Source organism: Triturus cristatus, chromosome 10, assembly GCF_964204655.1.
Source record: "Triturus cristatus chromosome 10, aTriCri1.1, whole genome shotgun sequence".
Classification (NCBI taxonomy): Eukaryota; Metazoa; Chordata; class Amphibia; order Caudata; family Salamandridae; genus Triturus; species Triturus cristatus.
In genome coordinates this window covers 949,840,845-949,867,185 of record NC_140593.1, presented here as the reverse complement: position 1 = coordinate 949,867,185, position 26,341 = coordinate 949,840,845, and the positions used below count along the sequence as shown (strand labels likewise).

The following is a 26,341-nucleotide window of genomic DNA, read 5'->3' as shown; positions in this document are numbered from 1 at the left end:
TGCAGGTAAGGAGGGCAAGTGTGATGCTTAATATGCTACTTTACAGTATAGATTTAAATACTTTTAATGTGACTACTCATTTTGCATGTCTTAAAGTCAGGCGAATTAAAATGGCATGTATTTTATCGTGAATACCTTCACAAACAAGCCACATATATGCCATATATGCTTTTAGTCACTAGCGCGGCACTGGTGGTGAGTTACGCTGCTTACGAAAAACGTACAATGTTGAAAAAATAGAGTTTGGCGAGCTGCGCCTTTCTTTTCATTGGCACGGCTCATCAAACTGTATTTTTTCAATATTGTACGTTTTCGTAAGGAGCGCAGCACGCCGTCTTTGCCGCGCTGGTTACTAGAAACATATATTGAAAAAATAGTGCAATCAGTCTTGCATTACTAACAGGTTGAGCTATCGGCGTTGCAAATGGTATTGCAGCCCCAACAGCTCTACCTTTCAGTAATGCGAGACCTATTGCTGCAGAGTGGTGCTTTAGAATGATGCTGTAAAGGGGTACTGTAGAGTAGCGCTGTAGAGTAACTGTAGAGTGGTGCTGTAGAGCTCTTCACATAGCTTAAAAACATTGCAAAAGCCAATCGCTGTGGCCAAAAACTTACAAGGCGAGACCTATTGGCTATGCCAATGCTTGTTTTTTAAGGACTTGTGCCCTGCCTGCTACATACGAGGCATTAGGGCTTCTTCATTCTAATTTACATGCATTACCACACCAGGCAAGATGGAAGAGTTATGGCGAAATGGGGCGGGCTGTGGAGATCTGGCACAGAGTTTACATTCATCCGTCATCGTGCATTACGAAATTTAGCGACCATTAGCCATTCGTAACTGTTACATAGCGAAAAGATACAACTGGCAAGTTACATTCCCGACTTGTCCGTGTTGTGGGAGGGGCTGGTTTTGGTAGCCCGGTGTCTTTGAGAACATGTAGGACGGCCATCTTGGAGTGGAATATGTTTTAGGTGAATGTAACTAAGATTCAATTCCTTTAACAGGGAAAAAGGAACCTTACGCGTTTTAAAAATGAAAAACATTTTCCTAAACGAAAAGAGAAAACATGTGGGTAATGTTTACGTTTCGGCGATTAAAGAATATAATTTCTTCATGAAGACAACACACGCAAAGATCAGATATTTTTTTTTTAATGGGTTACGGTCACAAATGTATATATCAAGGAACCTAGGTACTAATTATCATTGCTCTAGAGATACATCCCTCAATCATAACGCACATCCTTGTGTCAGTTTGTCGTACAGAACTAAACGAGAGGTATTACCTTTAAAAGATGGCCTCCTTTCAGAAGGGTGTACGTGCGGCGAGTCACCCCTCCTGACGTCATTGAACCGGTTTCATTCTGGCAGTCCCTTTGAGGAAAGACCTTTATGCAGGAAAGTCATAAGCAGTAGACAGCGCTGGGAGGTGGTTCTGTTCCGTTGAACTTACATTTAAGCTCCAGTCCATCAGGTGAGCAATTGGGATACTTTAAATGTCTGTAGTATTTGATGTATCGATTGCAGAGTAACGAAATACCTTCCATTGTCATTGATGCGCAGTAGAATATCCATATTTGTTTATTTAGGACTTTTGTATAGTGTCTGCAAGTAACACCAGTTACAGCTTGCATAGCCCGTCTTGACTGTTCTTAAAGGGGACTTCAGACAGGTGATAAGGTACAAATTATAGCAACTTTGAAGCCAATTTATCTTTGAATCCCCATCCACCCGGACAACTTTGGGCTTGGATTCAAGAATGTTATATAAGCTAGGCACGGCTACAAATCCTATAACGCACCAACATTTTGAGAAACACACCGGGGGGAACTGAATGACAGGAGAAAACGGACAGTATGCGATATTTTATGAAGGAGGTTTAAAGAGATTGGGACATTTCAGCACTTGTACAACGAAGGCATTCTACTTTGACAACACAAAAAGCAGAGTTGGCAGTCCATGAACGTTACATGAAGGCCTACTACATTAATGGAAATCTGGTGTCTTTTGTGACTTGTCTTCATCTGATAATATCACGTGCAATATGCAGAATGCCATAGGAGAATTAACTCCCAATCTCTCGCTTATTTGGCCTATAATGGGGATCTTCTACAGCCTCTCATTGGCAGCTGAGAAGGACTCTATCACAGCGTGGATCAGTATTACACCTCCTCCTTGAGGTCACCTTAGGCTGTACCACCGTGCCCGAAACCTTATAGGGCCACCAGCAGCCCCTGCTTTCCTGATAGCAAAATCCTACATAAAGTAGAACTGAATCCCAATTATGCAGCCCTCAAATGGATACTTCTACTCTAGTCTGATCGCCTTAAGTGTAGATATTTTTCGTTATTTTGTTACCTCGCCCATATGATACAAGTCACTAATTCAAGACTACTTACTGGCGCCTCTCTCAAAAGTCTCCTTCGTGCTTGATTACAAATTCAGGTATACACTGAAAGGAGCAGGTGGGTCTTCTCAAAGTAGAGTAATCTAAATATCCTAATTTTATGTGCAAACCGATTTAATTATTTGAAGAAAGGTTCTCCCATTTCTTTGTAAATCACAGAGAACTAAAATATGATTGAAATACCAGAGCTAAATCGTTTTCATCGCTGGGGATACGTGTGGGTAACATCTCTCCCTTTTAGAATGACTCTCTACAGCCCATTTATATGGCACCACTTGCCTTATTCTCCCCCCTTACTCCGACACGGTTTCATGCTCTCCTTTCCTCTCTCATGGCCCAAAGTACGCCAGTTTCTTTCCTTGCACCGCAGCAAAACCAATCTCTTCACCATTCTCTCGTCCACCACCCCGGTGTCTTTTTTTTTCTGATGAGTAAACTGTTCAGGATGAAGCCAGGTCTAGGGGGTCCTCCACCGGAAGCCAGGCTACTGAACAGAACGATACAAAACACCAGCTATTAAAGAAAAGGGTCTAACATTGTAACAGTCCACTCAAATGGCTTGTCAGGTCCCGAATATCTAGACTATGTGTCCCGTCTGCATAAATGAATAGTGTTAGACCTGGCACCTTGGCGTGAGTTTCCCTTCCACTTTTTGATGGTGTGCCTCGACTGTTTTGCTGGTGTTGTCCGCTCAGGGCACTGCGCCACGGCTAATCCGTGCCGCAGTGCAAGTGCTCCCGAAGTAAAATGTACCTGTAATTGATGTCCATGATTGGTTTATTGGATTCACTGTCAGTCCCCAGTAAAGTGCACCAGGGGTGCCAGGGCTTGTGAATGCCAATGCTGCTGGTGGGCTTGCAGCGCTGGTTGCGCCACCCACGGAAGCGGCCTTGTAAAGTGTGTCTAGGGTCTGGCACCGCAGACCCTGTGCGCGGTCTGGGACCGTCGCGCTGACTGTGCAAGTGCCCCCACTTGCCAGTCCCTAAACCTTCCCTTACCTACATATTAGCCACCCCTCTGGTAGGCCCAAGGGCAGGGTGCGTTGTAGGCATAAGGTAGGACATGCCCTGATGTGTGTGGCATGTCTTAGTAGTGAATTACAGCCCTTGTCGTTTTTCACTATTGAAGGCTACCTGCTCTCCATAGGCCAGAATGGGCTGCTGGGATCACGCCAACGCTGTGACCCCAGTGGACTCAGAGAGCATGGTAGAAGTGTCAAGTTTAGTATGCCTGAACTCAGGATGATAAAATACTTCTTGTAGTCAAGTCTATTTTAGTATCCTGGGTTTGTAAATACTACTTTTAGAAAGTTAGTATTTACTGACCTGACCATCTCAGTCCGCCTCTGCTGTGTGTATGTGTTCTGCCTGGCAACAGTAAGGAGCAGGGTTGGGGAATCCCCAGAGACAGGTTGGCTGCCAGGTGGTGGGTAGAGAGATTACACCTGGATGGGTGGGAGGAGTACACCTTGACTCTTGAATAGACCTGTGCTCTGCCACCACAAAGCCGGCGCCACCCCCTGTGGGGCGGCTGATGTTTCTGCCCTGCTGCTGAAAGGAAAGAGCAGAGTCACCATAACAAAGTGCTCCAGAACTGGACTGAGCCAGGCCTAGGCCCCCTGGCGCTAAAGAACAAAAGAATCATGGTATAAAAGTAGGAGCCTGGCTCCTAAGAAATCAGAATCCTGTTTACCACAAAGAACCTCTGCCCGACTAGAAGGAGAAGAAGACGCTGGAGGAGCTGGCCTGCTGCTTGCCTTGCTGAGAAAGGAGAGGAAGAGACTTACTGAGAAGACTTTGCTACTTTGTGCTTGAACATTCTCCAAGGGCTTGATCTGAGCTTGCCCCCTGAACTGAACCCCAGGAACAGTGGGTTCTCTGTGCTTTTGCTCGTCCTCCAATTCGAGCCGTGTGTGCATCCCGCTGGAAAGAGACTGCGCCCCTCATCGTCCCTCCTAGGGCCGTGACACTCAGAAGCTCGCCTGCCTCAAACCCGTGAGAGCCCCGCTCCGTCCCGAGCCGCTCTCTGTCCCCGGGCCAGGCCGCCTGCATCCCTGTCACCGCCTGCTACTGGAGCGCGCTGACCGCGCTATCACCCCTCCCGCCGGAAGCCGTCCGACGACTGTGATCTACGCCGGGTCATCCAGCTGCACTGACCGTGCCCTGCGACCCCGCTTCGCTATCCCGGACATCTCTGGCCGCGCCGCCCCCGCTGTGGAGACCCTCCGGCACCGCCGTGCTAAAGGGTCGCTGGCCGCGCCTGCCTACGTGCCCACACCTGCTGATTGAGGACCCAAGAACACTTCCCAAGCTGAGAGTCGCACCGACCTGTGCCGGCTCTCCACATCACGAAAGAAGTTCCAGTATCGGGCTCGGGGCCCGCAACGCCTTATTTCCCCCGTTCGCAGGAACCGATCTCTGTGAGTACTGGAACTACAAGGAAAGAGACTACAAAGTATCCATTTGAAACTACGAACCCAGAACATTTGCCTGCTGTATAACCTGGCGGCCTAGCGAAAACGTTATTGGTCTTGTGATAAGTCTGTTGAGATATACATACCTTATTTTTACATAAAGAAGCGTATTTTGATATATATCCAAGTCTGGTGTCCGTTTCTGGGGGGATTGATGTATTTACTGTGTGTACGATTGTAAGTGCTTAACCAACAACGCCTGAGGAATCGCCTTGGCTGCTCACGCCACGCACCTAGAGGGTGAGCAAGGGTCATTCGCGAGGGGTTATCCTGCGCCCTGACGTGGAGGAGAGGGTTCCTGCTTGACACAAGGGCAACCTTGCGCCAACCAGAGATCCCCGACTCTAACATTGGTGGCAGCGGTTGGGATTTCGGATTTGCACTTGTAATTTGCATACAGTGAATTATTAATCACCAGATAGTGAGAGCAGACCAAATAACGCAGCCACAGGTTTGTAATTGTTGAACTTTGTTGAGACATCTGCCATTACTGCAACCATGCCTGGCTCACACTCCGCTGGGAGGGCCCTCTCTGTGATTTCTGGAATCGATGAGGTGGATTGGGAGAGACTGGAAGGCTACACGATGGAGCAATTGAAAGGCTACAGTGTACAATTCAGAGTCCCCCATGCTGGATGCAAGAGGAAGCCCCAGTACACCAAGGCGTTGAGAGCCTGGAAGGAGTCACGAGACCTACGGAATGCGGGGGACATCGTTCCACCCGACAACCTTGAGGAGCCCAGCAGAGTCCGGTCGCCAGAGGAGCTGGCAGACAGGGCAGCAGACAGGGCGCATGCAATGGAGATGGCAAAGTTGGCCGGACAAATGGAAATGGAAAAGCAGAAGTTGGCCCTGGAGGCACAACAACGCCAAATGGATCATGATATCAGATTGAAGGAGTTGGAGCTGAAGGCGAAAAGTTTGGATACCGCTCCTTCTGGTGGCAGCACTCCACCAGCGCAGGTAGAGTCCAAGGTGTACATCCCCAAAGATGTAGTAAAGGAGTATTTTAGAAAGGATGACATAGGGCAGTGGTTTAGAGCCTACGAGGTGGCCATGTCCTCACACCGGGTCCCTGAGAAAGACTGGGGAGCGGGGTTGTGGGGAAGGTTCCTTGCGGAAGGGCGGGACACACTGTTAGATTTGCCCTTAGAAGTCCAGACCTCATACCCCCATATGAAGGAAGCTTTAATGACCAGGTATGGGTTAACTCCTGAGCTATATAGACAGAGGTTCAGGGAGACCAAGAAGATCCCTGAGAGTACGTATGTGGAATATGTGACCTTTTTCTGCAGAGCGCTGGATGGTTGGGTGAAGGGTAGCAAAGTGAATGATTATCAAGGGCTGCTTGATTTAATTGCATGGGAGCACTTGTCCAGTCAATGTTTTCCTGAGCTACGCCAGCACCTGATAGATAGCAAGCTGTCCAACCCGAGGAAGCTTGCTGAGGAGGCGGACCGCTGGCTCAGCACCAGGGTCCACAAGGGTCAAGTGGGAGACTCCGCCAAAGGTGGGCAGGGTCCCCAGCAGAAGAGTGGGGGGGACAAGGGTAAACAAAAGGGGTTCCAAAAAGGCCCCCAAAGTAATTCCCAAGGGAACCAGCAGAAGGGTTCTCAGCCTCCCCCACCCCCGCAGCAGAACGGGGCCCCGACAGGTAGACCTGTTCCAAAGGGGCCCTTCAATTGTTATAGGTGTGGTGACCCGGGTCACATTGCCTCTGATCCTAAGTGTCGCCTGTTTGGTAAGACCGCACCCACTGGTGCTCCACCCCGGCAAGTAGCTAGTGTTAACTTTGGGGAGGAGGTAGCAGTCCAGGAGGGTGGGGGTCCCGGGCAGATGACCCTAGTCTCGCTAGGAGACAGTGAGATGGTCCCGGTAACCTACCTGCCCTCTAACACTAAGAAATATGGGCAAGTAGTGACCATCAATGGAAAGAAGGTTGAGGCTCTTAGAGATACAGGAGCCAGCGTGACCTCGGTGAGGCAACACCTGGTGTCTCAAGAGCAAATTGTACCCAATGCCTACTGTAGGGTTGTCAATGCTGACAACGTAGAGAGTCGTTGTCCAATGGCTCAAGTTCCCTTTGAGTGGGGGGAGGTCTCTGGTACTCTACAAGTCGCTGTGAGAACTGACATGCCTGTAGATTGTCTGCTAGGGAACGACCTGGAGAGCTCCCCTTGGGAAAAGGTGGAGAAGACCACGCATCTGAGGATGGTGGGTCTACCCGACTGGGCGTGCGTGACCACCCGGTCCATGGCAGCCAGTAAGGGTGTTGAGAGGGTCCTGGAGCCTGAGGGAGAGGTCCAGGAACCGGCCTTAGGGAGAAGGCGCAGGAGGCGCGGGAAACCGGCCCCCGAAGTTCCCACGGCCCAGGAGGAAGTAGACCCTGAGGGGGATGCTCTGGAGCCTACCGGGGAACAGATTGCCGAACTGGGAGATCTGCCTGAGCTGACCCATTGGCAGCAAGAAGGAGGTCCCTCCAGGGAGGAATTCTGCAGGGAGCAGAAAGCATGCCCTTCTCTCGTGGGTATGCGGCAACAGGCTGCAGACCAGGCCAATGGTGTTCAGGCCAAAACACACTACGTGTACTGGGAGAGTGACCTCCTGTATTCCGAGCCTAAGGCTGCTGAACCTGGGTCAGCCCGTGTGCTGGTGGTACCCCAGAAGTTCAGAACCTTCCTACTGGGGCTGGCTCATGATGTGCCGTTAGCAGGACATTTGGGGATGGACAAGACCTATGACAGGCTTGTCACCCACTTTTACTGGCCCCAAATGCACAAGAATTCAGATTCCTACTGCAGAACTTGTCAGACTTGCCAGGCAAGTGGTAAGAGCGGAGGGAAGCATAAGGCTCCTCTGCAACCTTTCCCTGTGGTCGGTACGCCATTCCAACGAGTGGGTATTGACATTGTGGGGCCTCTGGACCCCAAGACAGCCCTGGGCAACAGGTTCATCCTGGTCTTGGTGGACCATGCCACCCGGTACCCTGAAGCCATCCCTCTGAGGACAGTGACGGCCCCCGTGGTGGGACGGGCACTGATGGGAATTTTCTCCCGAGTGGGATTCCCTCTAGAGGTGGTGAGCGACAGGGGGACCAATTTCATATCCACATATATGAAATCCCTGTGGAAGGAGTGTGGGGTAACTTACAAGTTCACCACTCCTTACCATCCCCAAGGGAATGGGTTGGTTGAGAGATTCAACCGAACCCTCAAAGGCATGATCATGGGCCTGGACGGTCCAATGAGGCGTAAGTGGGACGTCCTCTTGCCATGCCTGCTCTTCGCTTACCGAGAGGTGCCACAGAAGTCTCTAGGGTTCAGCCCCTTTGAGCTTCTGTATGGTCACCCGGTAAGAGGACCTCTGAGTTTGGTAAAGGAAGGCTGGGAGCAATCTCCCAGGAAACCTCCCCAGAATGTATATAGTTACATGCTGGCCTTCCGAAACCAGACTCGGCGTTTCAGGCAACTTGCTGAGGCAAATCTGGAAGCCAGCCAGGAAGAGATGAAGCGGTGGTACGACCGGAATGCCACTCTGGTAGAGCTTCAACCTGGACAAAAGGTGTGGGTCTTGGCCCCAGTGGAGCCGTGTGCACTTCAGGATAAGTGGACAGGTCCATTTGAGGTTGTGGAGCGCAAAAGTCCTATCACCTACTTGGTGGACATGCAGACTCCCAGGAACCCTTTGAGGGTCCTACATGTTAACCGCCTTAAGCCCCACTTAGAGAGGACCGAAGTGGGCATGCTGCTGGCCACTGATGATGGAATGGAAGAGGAGACCGAGCCTCTTCCTGACCTCTTAGTGGCCTCTGAGAAAGATGGGTCAGTGGATGGAGTTAACCTCTCACCCACCCTGACGCCCGAACAACAGGAAGACTGCCGCCACTTGCTGGGACAGTTTCCTGACCGATTCTCCCTGGTTCCTGGTGTCACAGATTGGTGCGTCCATGATGTGGACACAGGAGACAGCTTACCTGTGAAGCACAAGGCTTACAGGGTAACTGACAGGGTCAGAGCTTGCATTAAGGAGGAGGTCTCCAAAATGCTTGCGCTAGGGGTGATTGAGTCCTCCAGCAGTCCTTGGTCCAGCCCCGTGGTCTTGGTCCCCAAAGCTGCTGCGCCGGGAGCCACACCTGAACTCCGGTTCTGTGTGGACTACAGAGGACTCAATTCAGTAACGAAGACTGACGCGCACCCCATCCCCAGAGCTGACGAGCTCATTGATCGGCTGGGGGCTGCCCGGTTCCTCAGCACGTTTGATTTAACGTCTGGGTACTGGCAGATCGCCTTGACCGATGGGGCCAAAGAGAGGTCAGCATTCTCTACACCAGATGGGCACTTCCAGTTCCGAGTCATGCCATTTGGGATGAAGAATGCCCCTGCCACCTTTCAGAGGTTGGTCAACCAGGTACTGGTTGGGCTGGATGCGTTCAGTGCCGCCTACCTGGATGACATCGCCGTGTTCAGCGCCACCTGGCCTGAACACCTGCGCCACCTCTGGGAAGTGTTGATGGCGCTGCGCCGAGCAGGCCTCACGATCAAGGCAAGCAAGTGCCAGATCGGGCAGGGTTCCGTGGTGTACTTGGGACACCAAGTGGGGAGCGGCAAGGTGGCACCCTTGCAACCCAAAATTGAAACCATCCTGGCTTGGGAACCCCCCAAGACGCAGACCGCAGTGAGGGCCTTCCTGGGGCTCACTGGGTACTACAGGAGGTTTGTCAAGGGCTATGGAACGATCGTTGCCCCCTTGACAGAGCTGACTTCGAAGAAGCAGCCCAGGAACGTGATTTGGACTGACACCTGTCAGAAAGCTTTCGACACCCTGAAGACTGCCATGTGCACGGCGCCCGTGCTCTTGGCCCCCGACTTCTCCAAGGAATTCCTAGTCCAGACAGACGCTTCAGAGCATGGTGTAGGGGCTGTTCTCTCACAGATGACTGAGGAGGGCTGGGACCAACCCGTAGCCTTCATCAGTAGGAGGTTACTTCCACGGGAAAGTAGGTGGAGTGCAATTGAGCGAGAAGCATTTGCTGTGGTCTGGGCGCTGAAGAAGCTAAGACCCTACTTGTTTGGGTCTCACTTCCGGGTTCAGACGGACCACAGGCCCCTCAGATGGTTGATGCAAATGAGGGGTGAAAACCCGAAGCTGTTGAGGTGGTCCATCTCCCTACAGGGTATGGACTTTACGGTGGAACACCGTCCTGGTACAGATCACGCCAACGCTGACGGTCTGTCCAGGTATTTCCGCCTTAGTGACGAGGAACCCCCTGGGCAAGGGTAGTTCTCCCCACATTTCAGCTGGAGGGGACACGTGTTAGACCTGGCACCTTGGCGTGAGTTTCCCTTCCACTTTTTGATGGTGTGCCTCGACTGTTTTGCTGGTGTTGTCCGCTCAGGGCACTGCGCCACGGCTAATCCGTGCCGCAGTGCAAGTGCTCCCGAAGTAAAATGTACCTGTAATTGATGTCCATGATTGGTTTATTGGATTCACTGTCAGTCCCCAGTAAAGTGCACCAGGGGTGCCAGGGCTTGTGAATGCCAATGCTGCTGGTGGGCTTGCAGCGCTGGTTGCGCCACCCACGGAAGCGGCCTTGTAAAGTGTGTCTAGGGTCTGGCACCGCAGACCCTGTGCGCGGTCTGGGACCGTCGCGCTGACTGTGCAAGTGCCCCCACTTGCCAGTCCCTAAACCTTCCCTTACCTACATATTAGCCACCCCTCTGGTAGGCCCAAGGGCAGGGTGCGTTGTAGGCATAAGGTAGGACATGCCCTGATGTGTGTGGCATGTCTTAGTAGTGAATTACAGCCCTTGTCGTTTTTCACTATTGAAGGCTACCTGCTCTCCATAGGCCAGAATGGGCTGCTGGGATCACGCCAACGCTGTGACCCCAGTGGACTCAGAGAGCATGGTAGAAGTGTCAAGTTTAGTATGCCTGAACTCAGGATGATAAAATACTTCTTGTAGTCAAGTCTATTTTAGTATCCTGGGTTTGTAAATACTACTTTTAGAAAGTTAGTATTTACTGACCTGACCATCTCAGTCCGCCTCTGCTGTGTGTATGTGTTCTGCCTGGCAACAGTAAGGAGCAGGGTTGGGGAATCCCCAGAGACAGGTTGGCTGCCAGGTGGTGGGTAGAGAGATTACACCTGGATGGGTGGGAGGAGTACACCTTGACTCTTGAATAGACCTGTGCTCTGCCACCACAAAGCCGGCGCCACCCCCTGTGGGGCGGCTGATGTCTCTGCCCTGCTGCTGAAAGGAAAGAGCAGAGTCACCATAACAAAGTGCTCCAGAACTGGACTGAGCCAGGCCTAGGCCCCCTGGCGCTAAAGAACAAAAGAATCATGGTATAAAAGTAGGAGCCTGGCTCCTAAGAAATCAGAATCCTGTTTACCACAAAGAACCTCTGCCCGACTAGAAGGAGAAGAAGACGCTGGAGGAGCTGGCCTGCTGCTTGCCTTGCTGAGAAAGGAGAGGAAGAGACTTACTGAGAAGACTTTGCTACTTTGTGCTTGAACATTCTCCAAGGGCTTGATCTGAGCTTGCCCCCTGAACTGAACCCCAGGAACAGTGGGTTCTCTGTGCTTTTGCTCGTCCTCCAATTCGAGCCGTGTGTGCATCCCGCTGGAAAGAGACTGCGCCCCTCATCGTCCCTCCTAGGGCCGTGACACTCAGAAGCTCGCCTGCCTCAAACCCGTGAGAGCCCCGCTCCGTCCCGAGCCGCTCTCTGTCCCCGGGCCAGGCCGCCTGCATCCCTGTCACCGCCTGCTACTGGAGCGCGCTGACCGCGCTATCACCCCTCCCGCCGGAAGCCGTCCGACGACTGTGATCTACGCCGGGTCATCCAGCTGCACTGACCGTGCCCTGCGACCCCGCTTCGCTATCCCGGACATCTCTGGCCGCGCCGCCCCCGCTGTGGAGACCCTCCGGCACCGCCGTGCTAAAGGGTCGCTGGCCGCGCCTGCCTACGTGCCCACACCTGCTGATTGAGGACCCAAGAACACTTCCCAAGCTGAGAGTCGCACCGACCTGTGCCGGCTCTCCACATCACGAAAGAAGTTCCAGTATCGGGCTCGGGGCCCGCAACGCCTTATTTCCCCCGTTCGCAGGAACCGATCTCTGTGAGTACTGGAACTACAAGGAAAGAGACTACAAAGTATCCATTTGAAACTACGAACCCAGAACATTTGCCTGCTGTATAACCTGGCGGCCTAGCGAAAACGTTATTGGTCTTGTGATAAGTCTGTTGAGATATACATACCTTATTTTTACATAAAGAAGCGTATTTTGATATATATCCAAGTCTGGTGTCCGTTTCTGGGGGGATTGATGTATTTACTGTGTGTACGATTGTAAGTGCTTAACCAACAACGCCTGAGGAATCGCCTTGGCTGCTCACGCCACGCACCTAGAGGGTGAGCAAGGGTCATTCGCGAGGGGTTATCCTGCGCCCTGACGTGGAGGAGAGGGTTCCTGCTTGACACAAGGGCAACCTTGCGCCAACCAGAGATCCCCGACTCTAACAAATAGGCAACTCGTACGGTCAAAGATGCAGTTCTTAATTGGGAAACCTGCTTTTCCTGTGACGTCACGGCCCGACAGGCCAGTTGTGGATTGGTTTCTGGGGCAGAACGGTAGGGGATAACCGTGACCTGTCACTTCAGGGCACAAGGGAGGCCAGTCTCCAGGTACTGGAAACAAACGAAGGAAGGCAGCCCATGCATGCAACTATGCAGGGAGCCTTGGTAAACAGGACACTGCAAGGGCGACAAGGCGAATAATCACTGTGCATTTGATGACAATAAGTCGCTCCAGTCCAGCATGCTGATGTTGAATATTTTAGAAAACAGAGTACCGGAAGACGTGCATATAGCACTAATGAAGTACAAAATGACAGATTCTTCACCTGTCCGATGCCATATGCTCTCAACCCCTCCCCCAATGTGACATCAAGAACAACCTATAGTAAGGAAAGGATAATAAAATTGGGTCTTTGGAGTATACTTATAGACCAAGCACAGGTCTTTCTCTAAATCTGGATTTAAGATGAGATCTCTCGTAGAACTCCTGTAAATCACTTCTGCTCCATTGACCATTGCTTGTTTCACAGTTGTGGTAGTCACCGATCACCTATAGCAGCAGTTTTTAACTTTTTGTGTGCTCCCACTTAATCATTCCTGGAACTCTGGGACCCCGCTGAATCATTATTGGAATCCGGGGGCACCCACTGAGTAATTACTGGTAGCTGGGGACACCGAACTAAGCATTTTCTCTAATACGAACAGCAAAACAATACATAAAAAAAATACCCCAGCAAGCATTCATCAAACAAATATACAAGTAATGGAATATTTTATTTGATTCACTAACAAATAGAATATATCTCAATTTAAATTTTAAAGGTAAGATTGGAAGTTTTCTAAATGTAATTAAGGCCACCCATTGTCCACACTATATACTGTTTGATGCACTTGCAATGCTCCCATGAATCAACCTGAGGACAGTAACTTCATTTTAATTCCTTCACATTTAAACATTTTTAGTCATACATTTGGTTCTTAATACACACTTTATTAATCTGTTAATTGTATTTAATTTCTAAGGAGTCGTGGACCATAGATTAGGAACCTCTTGATTTAGAGGGATTAATATAAAGCGTTTTGACCAACTTCAAAATTGGCTAAACAAGTGGATGCATCTAAGAGGGCATTATAGTGAGGGGGGGGAAGGTGTGCCTGTCGTTAGTGCTTTTTTCATGTAGGTTTAAGCTGCAAACAAAATGGCAAGCAAGTGTCCATCGGCAACTTCTGCTTCATATCATTTGTAGGTACTCCAGCAGCTTTGTCTGAGTAGTTGAAACCTTGATGCTTCTACACTACGCGCACGTTCTAGCGTTTGAAATAGGTTAAACACGAAACGCTTTAAAAGTTGTTTCACACATTTTATTATGGGTACTTATTTTGTTTTATTTGCTTTAAAACCACCACCACCACCTGGTAACAACATTTTTATCAAAATGAATTTATAAAGTGGTACCTCAAATGTTTAGTAGTTCATTTCTCTGCTAGGTCACAATGCAGATTTTTTCCAATACAGAAGAGTGTGCACACACTCATTTGTGATGCAGAATGCCTGGCCCTACAGTACTGGTATCTGTTTATTCATTAGTTGCTGCTGCTTAGGTGCCGCTGCCTATTTTCGTTCCCAAATAGTATAACCTCCTTACCCCCAGAAAAGTTTTAATGTATAGAGCAAAGTGGGCAGTTACCCAGTGCCCCACCTTCCAAGAGCCACCCTGTGAAAGTGAGCTCTCTCTCTCTCTCTCTCCCCACCCCCTCCCCGACTCGGTCTCAAACCTCTCTTCCTCTGCCTGACTCAGTCCCAAATCTTTCTGCCTGACCCAGTCTCAAACCTCTCTCCCTACCTCTACCCCTGACCCAGTCTCAAACCTCTCTCCCTACCTCTACCCCTGACCCAGTCTCAAACCTCTCTCCCTACCTCTACCCCTGACCCAGTCTCAAAACTCTCTCCCTACCTCTACCCCTGACCCAGTCTCAAACCTCTCTCCCTACCTCTACCCCTGACCCAGTCTCAAACCTCTCTCCCTACCTCTACCCCTGACCCAGTCTCAAACCTCTCTCCCTACCTCTACCCCTGACCCAGTCTCAAATCTCTCTCCCTACCTCTACCCCTGACTCAGTCTCAAACCTCTCCCCCTACCTCTCCCCATCGACTCCCTCTCAAACCTCTTTCTACTTCTACCCCAGATTCTGTCTCAAACCTCTCTCCCTCTTTCTACTTCTACCCCTGACTCTGTCTCAAACCTCTCTCCCTCTACACCTGACTCAGTCTCTCTAAACAGTGTCATAGTAAGGATTCTGGGGGTCCTGGATCAAGATATTTTTCAACTGTTGTGTGCCACTGTTAAAGTTTAACATATAATATAATATAGTTGTTTTTTTTTTTTTTGGGGCATCACGGAGGGCATGAATTACCAGGAAATTGGTAGTATAATTCAAATTTATACAAGGTCCCCCAAAAATTGTCTTGCCCGGGACCCCAAAGAACTGAGATGACACTACTTACCCGTTTTTCTGAAATCCCTAGCAAGATAAAAAAAAAAAAAATACATCTTAACGTTGTTCATTTAATAGTTGCACGCAACAAGTCACTTGCAAACTAATATTTATTACTTTGATTGCATGGTACGTTTTGTCCTCGCCAGTTTATGAATGGCAAATATTCTTGCAGTTCTGCGTTTTTAGGGCTTGCACCCTGCGTTGTAGTGCATAGCACTGCTCGCGCAGGCGAGAGCCCTTTTGTCCGGGGTTTGAAAAAGGACCCTGGAATCGCACACGCTCGTGCGTGTGCTTTTCCTTTTGGGTTCCGCTATTGGGCTTTGATTGCGTGTTTTTTTTTTTAAACAGAGCTCGCAATAGGCCAAAGGCGGGCGCATTGCTCCGCCCATGGCCTATTGGTGTCTGTTACGCGCACCAAAGCCTATGTGGTTTCAATTATTGTGCCCAGACACGGGCGCGATAATTGAAAACATATGGCTCGCTGTGGCGCGCGCACACCACTAGCGAGCGTGTTTTTAATTTTGTTATTTTTAAAATAGCGATCGCTTTCAGTGCCGCTTGTTTTCCTTTGTCCCTACTCTTCTTCTTCGCCTCTAACACTCTCTTCTCTCACCAGGTTCGCATCTCTCTTGGGGTTCGGCCCGGTCCTCTTTAATTTTCAAACTTCCCGTTCCTTACCCTCTCTTTCCATAACCTCCCTCGCTGTTTTATCAACGCCCACTCACTCCTTAGGTGCCCCTCAGTCTCATTTCTCTCCTCACCCTCTCGCTTTGTCAGATGCTCTTCCTTCCCTCCCTGTCTCTTCTGAGTCTAACTTTTTTCTTAAGACTCCTCCCTTCCCTGGCCACTCGTTACTTCATTCCCTCTCTTTGATCTCCCTTCAATCCTTTCTTTAGTGCTATTCCCTCACGGCTGCTATCACTGTGGGCGTCCTCTTTCCACCTGTTTAGTTCTGTACTCCCCATTACCAGCAAAGCAGTGACACTTCACTTGTAGCACGCAAACCCACATTGCGGAAAATTCAAACGATAACAAAACCGAACAATAACAAGCTGAGTTGTTCTGTCCTTGACCAACCAGACTAGCGTCTCTGGAGAGTGCTCGTTTTGTTGCTGGCAGCAGTCCGATGCATGCTCCGGTCCAGAGATTAAAGGGGCTGTGGAATGCGAACATTCCTCAGCCCTCCGCTTCACAGGAGACTCTGCGGGGCTCTCCTGGGCCAATTACCACCTCCAGGAGGGACTCCGAGTTGTCGGGCGCAACGGTCCTTCTTAATTAAAGGCCACATAGCTTATATAAACTCGGGGAAAAGATAACCCTAGCAGTTTATGACCAAGAAGCCAACAGCCCCATCTCTGTTGTCAATACACAGCCACAGAGTAAAATGCTTTTTTGGGCAGCCTCTTGTGGTATTTTCTTAAAGCAGATGAAAATTAACACCCCATTTATTCATTGTAAAGTTTTTGCTACAGCGCTATAGACCTTGGACGAGTGACGGTGCACTTTGAAATAAAGGGTCATAAGATCAGAAATTGCACAGCGTCTTGAACCGAAAGAGAAATGACACATACATAAGTGTAACTATATATGTTTGTGGTTGGCATCTGTGCAGCCCCCATGCATTTAAAATATGCATACGTTTGTAGTCTGCTTTGATTAAGCACATCTAGAGAACAGCAGTACTAAGGTTTGAATGGCAGTGTCCTCATGGTCATAGGGGGGCAGTAACCAAATAAGGTGTGCTGCTTTTGGGTGTGGGCAGGGGCAGAATATAGTCAGACACTGCTGTAAAATTAAGTATATAGCAAGCCCTTTGAGTCTTCATGCGTGGGTAAGCACTAGAGAAATATACTACAACCGACATCTATTGCACAGCACTTTCTACAGCCCATTGCACTTGCAATCATCATTGTGTGGCGGCGTTCCGCGTGGCTTCTGCTGAGTAAGCTATATTGGTTTTGCAATGCAATAGGTCTCGCATTATTAAAGTTTGAGCTATTGGTGTTGCATTATTTAACAATGCCAATAGCTCAAACTTTAATAATTCGAGACCTATTGCATTGCAAATGCTTGTTATACTTGTTATCGAATCGAAGTCCTATCAATTTTGACCCTTCCATCTTGTGGTTTCACTCACCCTGCTTCAATAAAAAGCTGAGTGGCATCTTTAGGTTCACCGTTTTCTGTCCATGGCATGAAGGTCAACGCTAGCCTTCCCTGGCCAAATGAGTTAGGTGTTCTGTCATCTGTGAGGGAGAGGTCACGACTGTTCGCTGAAACGTGAAACTGTAGTTGATCACCTGACGTCTTGAAACAGGCGTATGTGCGCATTCTTTCTAGAGAACAGCTGACACTTTTAAAGCGAGCTGAGTTATCTCCTAACAGTGGGTGCCATATCTCAGCCAGGAAGAGCAGATGGGTCTGGCGTTGGTGTCTTTATACTCAAAGATAAAAGAACACTTCGGACCGTGTTATATTTACATGAAGTAGATTATGCAATTTAGAAAAAGACTACGATGCATATATGTTATTACATTTTAGTACATACTGTAGGCATGACCCATAGAGATAGAGAAGTCTCATCGAATCTAGAATTTACATATTTAATTATGAGTGAAGATTTGGTTCCATCAAATATGCTGAAGATATCTTTACTGGTAGGAGTTAGGGAAGAAACTTCAAATGGCAACTGCCTTTATCTTAAGTCAAAGCAATTGTTTGCTTATTCGATTGAGAATTTTCCCATATATGTTCCAGGTTCTGGATAAACAAATGTTATTTTACAACTTACAGACTTGTAGTCATTGGCACTCTCATACTGCCTCCCCAACCTGGTCTGTGAGTGGTTGCTACCCAAACTTTTCCCTTGCTTTTAGGCAGACCCCAGCCCCTAGCAGGTTCTGTGATGTGACCTGCTTTCCCAGCCCCTGGCAATTTCGCTACAGCTTGGAGGTAGGTGCACCCAAAGCAAGAGTCAAATTGCTAAATGAGGAAAAGCAACTAAGAAAATGCCTTTGCTCCCTGCCCTAGCACCTATCAGTACTCCTGCACATCCTGGCACGTGTACGCTTCCACCTTACTGGAACAAGTTACCAGTTCCTCTCAACAAGAGATGGAGCAGTAGTCCACGAAGACTTTTTTGTTAGTAAAATGTGTACAGTGCCTCCGCATGATTTTACTGTTGTATGTTTTTGAGAGAGAGAGTTGCTTGCACTGGTGCTCTGTACAGGTTCTGTGTAACAGGGATTGTGGCAGTTGCCTATTTAATTCTCGTTTTTTTGTTGAGAAACATGCAATGTATGCAAAGGCCAACATGATCGGTTCTGGCAAAACTTGTTTATATCTAAAGTTAAATCCGAACCTACAGGAATACCTACGTTTTATTATTACCTGTAGAAAGGATGAAAATGTGGGAAGGGGGTTCGAAGCATGTACAAATTGACGCTTTAGGAAACAGTAATAGGGGAGAGGGGGAATCTCAAACAAAGTGAAAATGTATTAATGTATATTGTCATAGGGAGATCTTTGTGTTAGCTCGCTTTCCAGAGGAAGTGATGAGCTGCAGTAGGAGCAGGTCACAAGCAGGAGCTTAACATGGAGTTTCTGTAGGCCAGGGGTGCCCTCGCCATTCAGGAAGGCCTGGTTCAGCAATGGCCTTTGTACATGTGTGAGGTAGTTTTACACTTGAAGTCTCTCCCTCCTCCCCCGACCCCACAGCTGTCGGAGGTTAGTTGCTGGAGTAGGTTTGCATTATCAAGCTGCCCTATTAAATGTCATCCACTTCTTTTGTTTGTTTTTAAGAAATTAAGCATAAGAACATTAAATCGTGAATTCGGCACTGGCAGGGAGGGAGCTAGCACCTCAGGCTTTAACTACATGTTTTGGTACATTGGACAGTGCAAGGAAACAATACTGTATCTGCTGATACTGGAGGAGTTTGATCGTTTATATTTGCCCATCTACTCGCCAAGGACATGAACACTTGCTTCCTTAGGGTTTCAATTTTATGTACCTTGTTATCAATGGATGGAGTTTACGTTAGGCTGTATAGGCTTGTGTCTAGGGATCATATGAAGACTCTTGAGAAGATAATATAACCCTGATGTTAACGGATAATGTAGGCTTTCTGGCCATGCAGAAGAGGAGTGGCTAAACGAAGGTCCTGCCAAGAGGGTGCAGCATGCGCAGCCTGCAGTTTGTGCTGTTGATTTATGGGAAACAAAGCTTCTGGGAGACCATAGTATCTACATATGGGACCAGTTGTAAGGAAGATGAGAGGTTTACTTATTTTTCATGTGTTATATGGCACTTTGCAGAGCATCATCCACTTAAGTAAAAGGACGAGGAGAGACAATCGGGTAGCTTCGGAAAGTTACCTGCTATTTCTTCCCACAAGATACATTCCACTTAGGTTGAGATGAGAAAACTGCACATAGCTGGTGCCACCAAAAGTGGTTCCTTAAAAAGGAAGGCATGATATAGCACAACTAATCATTTATTTCAGCAGCTCGCTGTCTTTCATCTAGATGTTCCAATATGCCCATAACCTTCCTTCTTCAGACTGAAATATCAAATGGGTTCTAAGAAAATTGTATTCAAAACATGTTAACTGATTTTTAAGTTTACCAGTTGCGCCTGGCTGTGTGTTTTTTTTCTCAATTATCTGCCATATGTGGTTTGGCAAATAAAAAAAAAAAAATAACGTGGCCTTCAATATCCTTTTTTTTTTTTTTTGGCCTTCAATATCTTACTATCATGTTCAATGTTTGTGCTTATCTCCACACATTTTCAGTGCCCTCTTACAACCCCAATCCAAGATTCCTAGAACAGCTGTAGCCATGATACTCAATAGAAAAACACGTTGATTAGCTGTTGATTTGCCGGGGTCAACACCCAAATGGAGAATACAATAGTAACATTTGTCTAGGAGGACAACCCTGCAACTAAAGATATTTTTAAACAACCATGAAGACTATAAGGGTAGTGAAGATAAGCACTATGTCCCCATCCATAATTCACTAGCTCTGGTCGACGAGTAAGGGCAGATTTAAACAAACTGATAAAACATCAGCTAAAGAAGGGGTAGCCAACATTTTCTCTATTAATAGCTCCCTAGGTTCAATAAAAATCATTGAGAGCTACTAATATTAGAGTTTTAATAGTGACAACATAAGACCATATTACATAGTGACCATATGCAAGATTGCTAGCAGTAATATACAAAAAATGCTGTGTCAGTTTGGAATGCATCGATATGGGTGGGTAATACATAACAGCAATAGCGGCAATGCTGCTGGCACTAAATTAAGAATATTAGTATTAAATTCCCCATATGCTACACAATGTATCAGCTTTAAATATATTTTAAAATTCATCCATTTTTTTTTCACCCCTAAACATCACCATATGAGTTCTGAAAAGACACACATTTTCATCTTGTATGCATACTTTGGTATACATATTTATTCAACCAAGCAAAACCTTCCAATTTAGTAGGCCACTGTGCACAGGATAGCTACTTGCAGGTAGCTGGAGAGCTACCAGTAGCTCACTGCATTAAATAAATAAAACCTCCTGCAATGTAGCTGCTTCCACAGATGCACAGGTCTTGCCATTTCAAAGAATCAAGTGTGTGCACCGTCTGGTACACAACACTGTGTAATCCTGGAACACAAAAATAAAACCGAGAAAATGTAGTAATGGCTAATAATGTTAAAATACATTGTCAGTTGGCTTGTCAGTTTTGCTAGGTTATAGTATAAGAATGTTGTACATTATTTGCCTGGAAACACCTTCATAAATTACCTCAGCACCCTTATCAAACCAGGCAATGCAAAAATGAAATATCCTAATTTTTATTGGTTCCTAACAACTTAACTACATTTTTAATTTTTGACGACTTCCTTTTGCAACCCCTCCATGCAGCCAAGATGACGTCCAGCACAGAGAGTGTTCTTCCCACCTATGAAGAAGCCGACTCGCAGACATCAAAATTCATGAGGAAATCCAAAGAGTCTCCTTTTGTTCCAATCGGTAAGTTTAGTTTCTTAACTCATCCTTAATTCCGTGATCTGATTGTGTAACAAGGAAACGTAAATAATTGCACATGAAAAGATTGTGAAATCGATTGAAATATCTAAGCTGATTCAAAGCAGCCCGAACAAGGAAGTGCATTTACTATTACATCATAAACACTCTTGCGTAGTCTTTCCACAAATGTAACTTTGGAAATAAAGTGGGTTGAATTTGCGCAGTGATACTTTACATGATCTTTCACTGTATGTAATAAGGGGATTTCTACCTCTTGTATCAAGCTGGAAGCTTTCCTTGGTACATACTGTTGACCTTGTTTCTCAGTTCAGGGCATGTACACATGATTCACAGCACCTATTCCAAACTGTAGGTGTGTCCAGGAAACTGAAGGAGGAAGGATTGCCACCCTCACGAGTGAAACTTTTTTTATGGGAGGTTACAGCATTTTGAAACGGAAGGGAGAGACTGAAACCCTGCACTGGGGGTTTCCTACATTTAATGGTGCATTGTTGCAGTATTTGTTAGGGAACATTACTTGAGGAAAAGGTACTTCATGCTCCAGTTTATAGAAAAGCTTTGCATGGATTATTGGTAGATTCATGTTGTTCCCAAGAAGAAAAAAAAACACATCTTTTTGACTACTTGTTGTAACTACTAGCTCTTGCTAAGTTAAGTGGGTCAGATCAAGGTTGCTCTATCACAAGAGAAAGTCCATATGGCTTCTGCTAAGACAGTTGATGGGTAATGCAATATGCATTTCTTTTGCATTTACAGCTTCTCCTAATCTGTGGTTATAGTAACAGTTTGTTCACTATTGTATGAGCAGAGATTTTGCAATGCCAGACGCATAGCAATCCTTTTTAATGTTCTCATTGTTAGTACAGCATGTACCGATTAGTGTTCTTAGGCACCCTTGATAAGGTTAAGCTCTTCTCTCTTTATCAGCAGTAGATGCACTTGTTTGACTCACTTGGGCTTTGCACCAGCTATTTAACAAAGGTGTCTGAAAGATGCACTCAGATGGAAGCGAAGTGTTGAAAAAGATCTGTAAAACAAATATGGCTCATAAGCAGTTATCTGGTCCTCATTAGTGGAAAGGGATGTTTTCTTAAACTATGGATCTATTTAAAGGTGATCTGAGAGTCCAAAATTTCATCACTTCACTTCATTAGACTTGTAACTTTTACACACTAAAGTTGCTCTTAGCTTCGCATATAGATGAAACCTTATGACAGAATATCTCCAATTCACCCTACCCATTCACGGTCTACTCTGGATTATGATCAGGTTGAGAATTGATGTATTTTTTTTTTTAACTTACTTTTTAGGGATGGCCGGATTTGCCGCGGTTGTAGCCTTTGGACTGTATAAATTGAAGAGCAGAGGGAATACTAAAATGTCTGTCCACCTGATTCATATGCGAGTGGGAGCCCAGGGCTTTGTTGTAGGAGCAATGACATGCGGTAGGTATTTGTGAATGTAACATCTTCCCTGTGTTTACCACAGTTCTTATTTACTTAGATATAATATGTAGAGAACAACAGTTTGTGTCCTAACTTTAAATATTACATTGCCATGTGTCTACATTTAGTTTCATGCCCAGTAAGTTTTTTGGGAGAGGCACCTTGAAATGTAGGTGCCCTTTGGCTATTAGGATTTCTTGGCTTCACGTGTGACCAGTTCTTGCATGGCTGTGGTTCTCGTGGACCAACATTCCACACCTCTGCAGTGGAGCCTCTTCCCTTTAATTTCATCATCATCAAATACTTTATTCGGGCTATCCGCCCATAAAAGTACTTAACATGTACAATACATAAAACATGTCAATAAAACATTTTTCAGTTCACCAATAACAATAAATATGTAATATAATAAATAACATTATCTAGTTGCCCCCTAAAGTTTGTCAATTATAATCAATCTTGTTAAAAAGTACATTAGTTAAAACCATATTTAAAACAAGATAAATCCAAGTTTTCCTAGGGCGGGTATAACCCGGACAGAAAAAGATAAAGTGCACTAGTGATTCATCAGCTTGTTGACAAATTGGGCATACACTACTTGTTACATTTGGGAGACTCCATTTTGCCACGAAGGGCATTAGAGGGAGAGTGCCATAGCGAAATTTAAGAAAGAGGGTCTTTGCAGGTAATGGGTTAATAAAGTCCAAAAAAGGCTCCCATTGGCGGTTGGGTTTAAAATCTAAGAAATGTGAACCCTCCGTTACATTCAGAAATTCTCTGTAGTGGACATGGGCACAATATGCATCAATTAGTGCAGACCTAGACAAATGTGACGCGGTAGCCGAGGAGGACCAATACTCCCCTAGATCAATTTGTACCAGCAGCTTTTGGACATAACATGGCCATTTAATTTTGGCACAACCATCCATTGAAGTCACCTCCTCCAGGGCTCCCCTTCAATTTAACAGCTATGGGCCAGGTCAAATGTCATCGGAGAATCGCCACCAATGTAAATAGTTATCTTTTTGTTTTTGACCAAAGCGTCTCATGAGCCAAGGGTTATTGTTGGAAACGGTATGCTTTCTTTAAATGTGTATATTATTACGGGCCTAGAATAAACCTAATATACATGTTTGGTTTAAGATTAACGTTTCCAGTGCTTATAGTTTGCACCTCTTTTAGAACACTACATTCAGATGTACTTTATTGTTTAAATTGTCTTGCATCTTATGCAAGTTTAAATATTTTCTTCTTCCTTCCAGGTGTTCTCTACTCCATGTACCGGGAATACTGGGCTAAGCCTAAGGAGTAGATACATCGACTGAGGATCATAGCATAGTGTTAGACCCCACACTGAAGCGACTTGTCTTTCACACCCTTCGTGGAATAGTGATTTTACTGTAAAGATACACCTGTTTTGTGTGCCTTCACTAAAAAGCGTTAACAGTTCTAGTTAAGACAATGTATTTTTGGAAGTGATGCGTTGTTTTTTTTACTAAGGATTGTAAATTTAACGTCCTTTTTTGTTTGAAACATGGTGTGTGAGTCTCTGTGGCCTGTTGCATTTCTCATTTCTCTCACACTATCCCAACCGCTTCACTCACTTTGTGAAGTTATACATATGTTTTTGCTCTGACGTTATGATCCTGCTTAAATATGTTTTAGTGACTAAATGTTAGGCTGTCATATTGCACATTTTATATCAAACATATGAATTCGCTTGAAGAGAGTATATTGCATTTGCCGTGGAAAAGTGAGTAGATACGTTTTTGAATAGGAATCAAATTAATTAACTTTTATTATTTAATGTCTAGCTTTTTTAACTGTTGATTGGTTCCCATTCATAAAAAATAGAATTACATTCCATGGTAATGCATAAACGTTGGTTTGCACTTCTAAATATGGTATATTTATAGAATTAAATCTTTACGGCAATACTAGAAATGGATATTTTCTTCTTTGCACATTTCTCATATGCCCTCTTTATGGCACAATTCCTCGAGCCTTCAAATACAAGTGGTTTGTAGGACATGATGGACATGGCAGCTTATGGTCATTAGCAGCTAGTCTTCCAGTCGCAATGGGCTTCTTGTAAAGGAAAGATGGATGCAGTGCCCATCAGTTCAGGAAAGAGATGGACACTACATCGTAGCAAGTCATTTCCAGGCAACTGGCAGTAATGAAGGTGGATTTGGCCTTAAAGTTCTTTTGTCAATGAACTTATAATTGAGGGTGCTTTGTGTCACCACTGAAGCGAGACACTGCGACAAACAAGGGTCAACGGTGATCTAAATATGAACTCAGGGTAGCTACTTAACATCATGTGGTATTGCAAACACCAGTGGCTATGGAATACAGAAATAAAGTACAAAAATCACTTACCTGTTCTATAGTCCTTCCATATCTTGGGAAAGCATAGGTTCAGTGTAGTGTTGAAGCGAGAGAGACCTAGGGACCTTTACACTAACTTGCTTAAACATTTTTTTGACCTCCTAAAAAATGAAACCTAAATAAATAATCAAACATACTGCTTTATCAGAAAATTAATTAAGGGGCATTTCTGTGTTAAATGAAATATTCTTGGAAAACCAAACTGCTTAGGTTACCTTCGAAACTGATGTGAAAAGGTGTTGTGGGGTAGAAGGGATTCTTATTGAGAAGAGGCATTAACGTGGCCTAGGGTGTGGCAATAAACGTCAGAGTGCTTCAGAATAAAAAAAAAAAACATACATAGGGTACATTCCACACGAGTGTAAATGCATTCCAACAGCTATTTTAGTTTTGTTGCTGGAAAAACTAAAATCTCCATAGAATGAGTCACGAAAAAAGTTTTACAGATTGCTCCGTGTCAGTACCAAGGATTTCCAGAATTCCAGGTTTGGTCCAAGTTACTTCCTGTGCTCTAGGAGAAATTAATAGCTGTGCAGACTGACAAGCACCGAGGCGAATCTCTAAAGGTAAAATGGTGTGTAACTCCACAGTTTTAATGAAAAATAACTTCGTCTACCACGCTTCAGTAGTATAAAAAAGAAAAGTGAACGTGGTCCAACCTACTTAATGTAACTACAATACAGTAAATGTTTCATTTTTTTCCTGTTCAAGATAAGAGTTCAACAGAACATTAAACACTATTTTTAACTCTCTTTTCGATGCTTCCAATTTACAGCCTTTTTTCCCCCTGATGATTAATTTCCTACTCCTTCCTTTGCGGGACTCTTTAACAAACACTGCACATAGTCTTTTTTTCAATAATCTTTGTGGTTTAACAACGTTAGCATGAAACGTTACAGTAATTGTGCTCGAATTATAACATTCAGCGAAATCAGTACATTCTGGTTTAACCTGTATGGATGCCCACTTCCCAGAGCAATTACTTTGGATATTAAGGAGGGAATGCAAGATTTTTAGGCTTTGGCATGACGTGTTTTAGTGCGAATAAAGGAAAACATTTGAATTGTTTTAGAATAAATGGGGCACAAACCTTATTTACAAATTGTTTCAGTTGCTGTGCATTCATAAGGCAGTGGCCACTGGTGTGATCTTGTAAAGATCTTCTTTTAAGCAAATCAATGATGAAGCTTTTTTGGACTATAAACAACTGAGTGGCGATAACAAACAGTGCTCCTGTTGATGTTCCATCCCCACTAGTCCCTGTTACCTCTTTGTGTATCCAGCGACTTCTCTTTTCCATCACCATTCGTGCCAGCCAGGATGTTTCACTGCATGCTACAAATTACTATTTCAGGCTCTTGATAGCACCATTGTTCACTAGAAAACACTTGGTACACAAAGGGCACGTGTACACCGTCCCTGTGTAAAGGTAGGCTTTACACAAGACCACCAAGCACCGGCTCTTCTAACCGATGCTCATCACTCACGCACTCT

At 46.0% G+C, this 26,341-nt stretch overlaps 1 protein-coding gene across 1 annotated transcript; it reads left to right on the top strand.

Annotated features, from left to right (window-relative positions):
- Positions 1–1,339: 1,339 nt before the first annotated feature.
- On the top strand, positions 1,340–24,400 carry HIGD1A (HIG1 hypoxia inducible domain family member 1A). Its single transcript, XM_085628797.1, has 4 exons — positions 1,340–1,477; positions 20,886–20,993; positions 22,322–22,456; positions 23,719–24,400. The coding sequence occupies exons 2-4, from the start codon at positions 20,891–20,893 to the stop codon at positions 23,766–23,768; spliced, it is 288 nt and encodes a 95-aa protein (XP_085484923.1). The 5' UTR covers positions 1,340–1,477; positions 20,886–20,890; the 3' UTR covers positions 23,769–24,400.
- The last annotated feature ends 1,941 nt before the right edge of the window (positions 24,401–26,341 follow it).

Coding starts and splice junctions, on each gene's coding strand:
- HIGD1A (XM_085628797.1), top strand. CDS start 20,891: ATGACGTCCAGCACAGAGAGTGTTCTTCCCACCTATGAAGAAGCCGAC. Junction 20,994..22,321: donor GTCTCCTTTTGTTCCAATCG/GTAAGTTTAGTT, acceptor CTTACTTTTTAG/GGATGGCCGGATTTGCCGCG. Junction 22,457..23,718: donor TGTAGGAGCAATGACATGCG/GTAGGTATTTGT, acceptor TCTTCCTTCCAG/GTGTTCTCTACTCCATGTAC.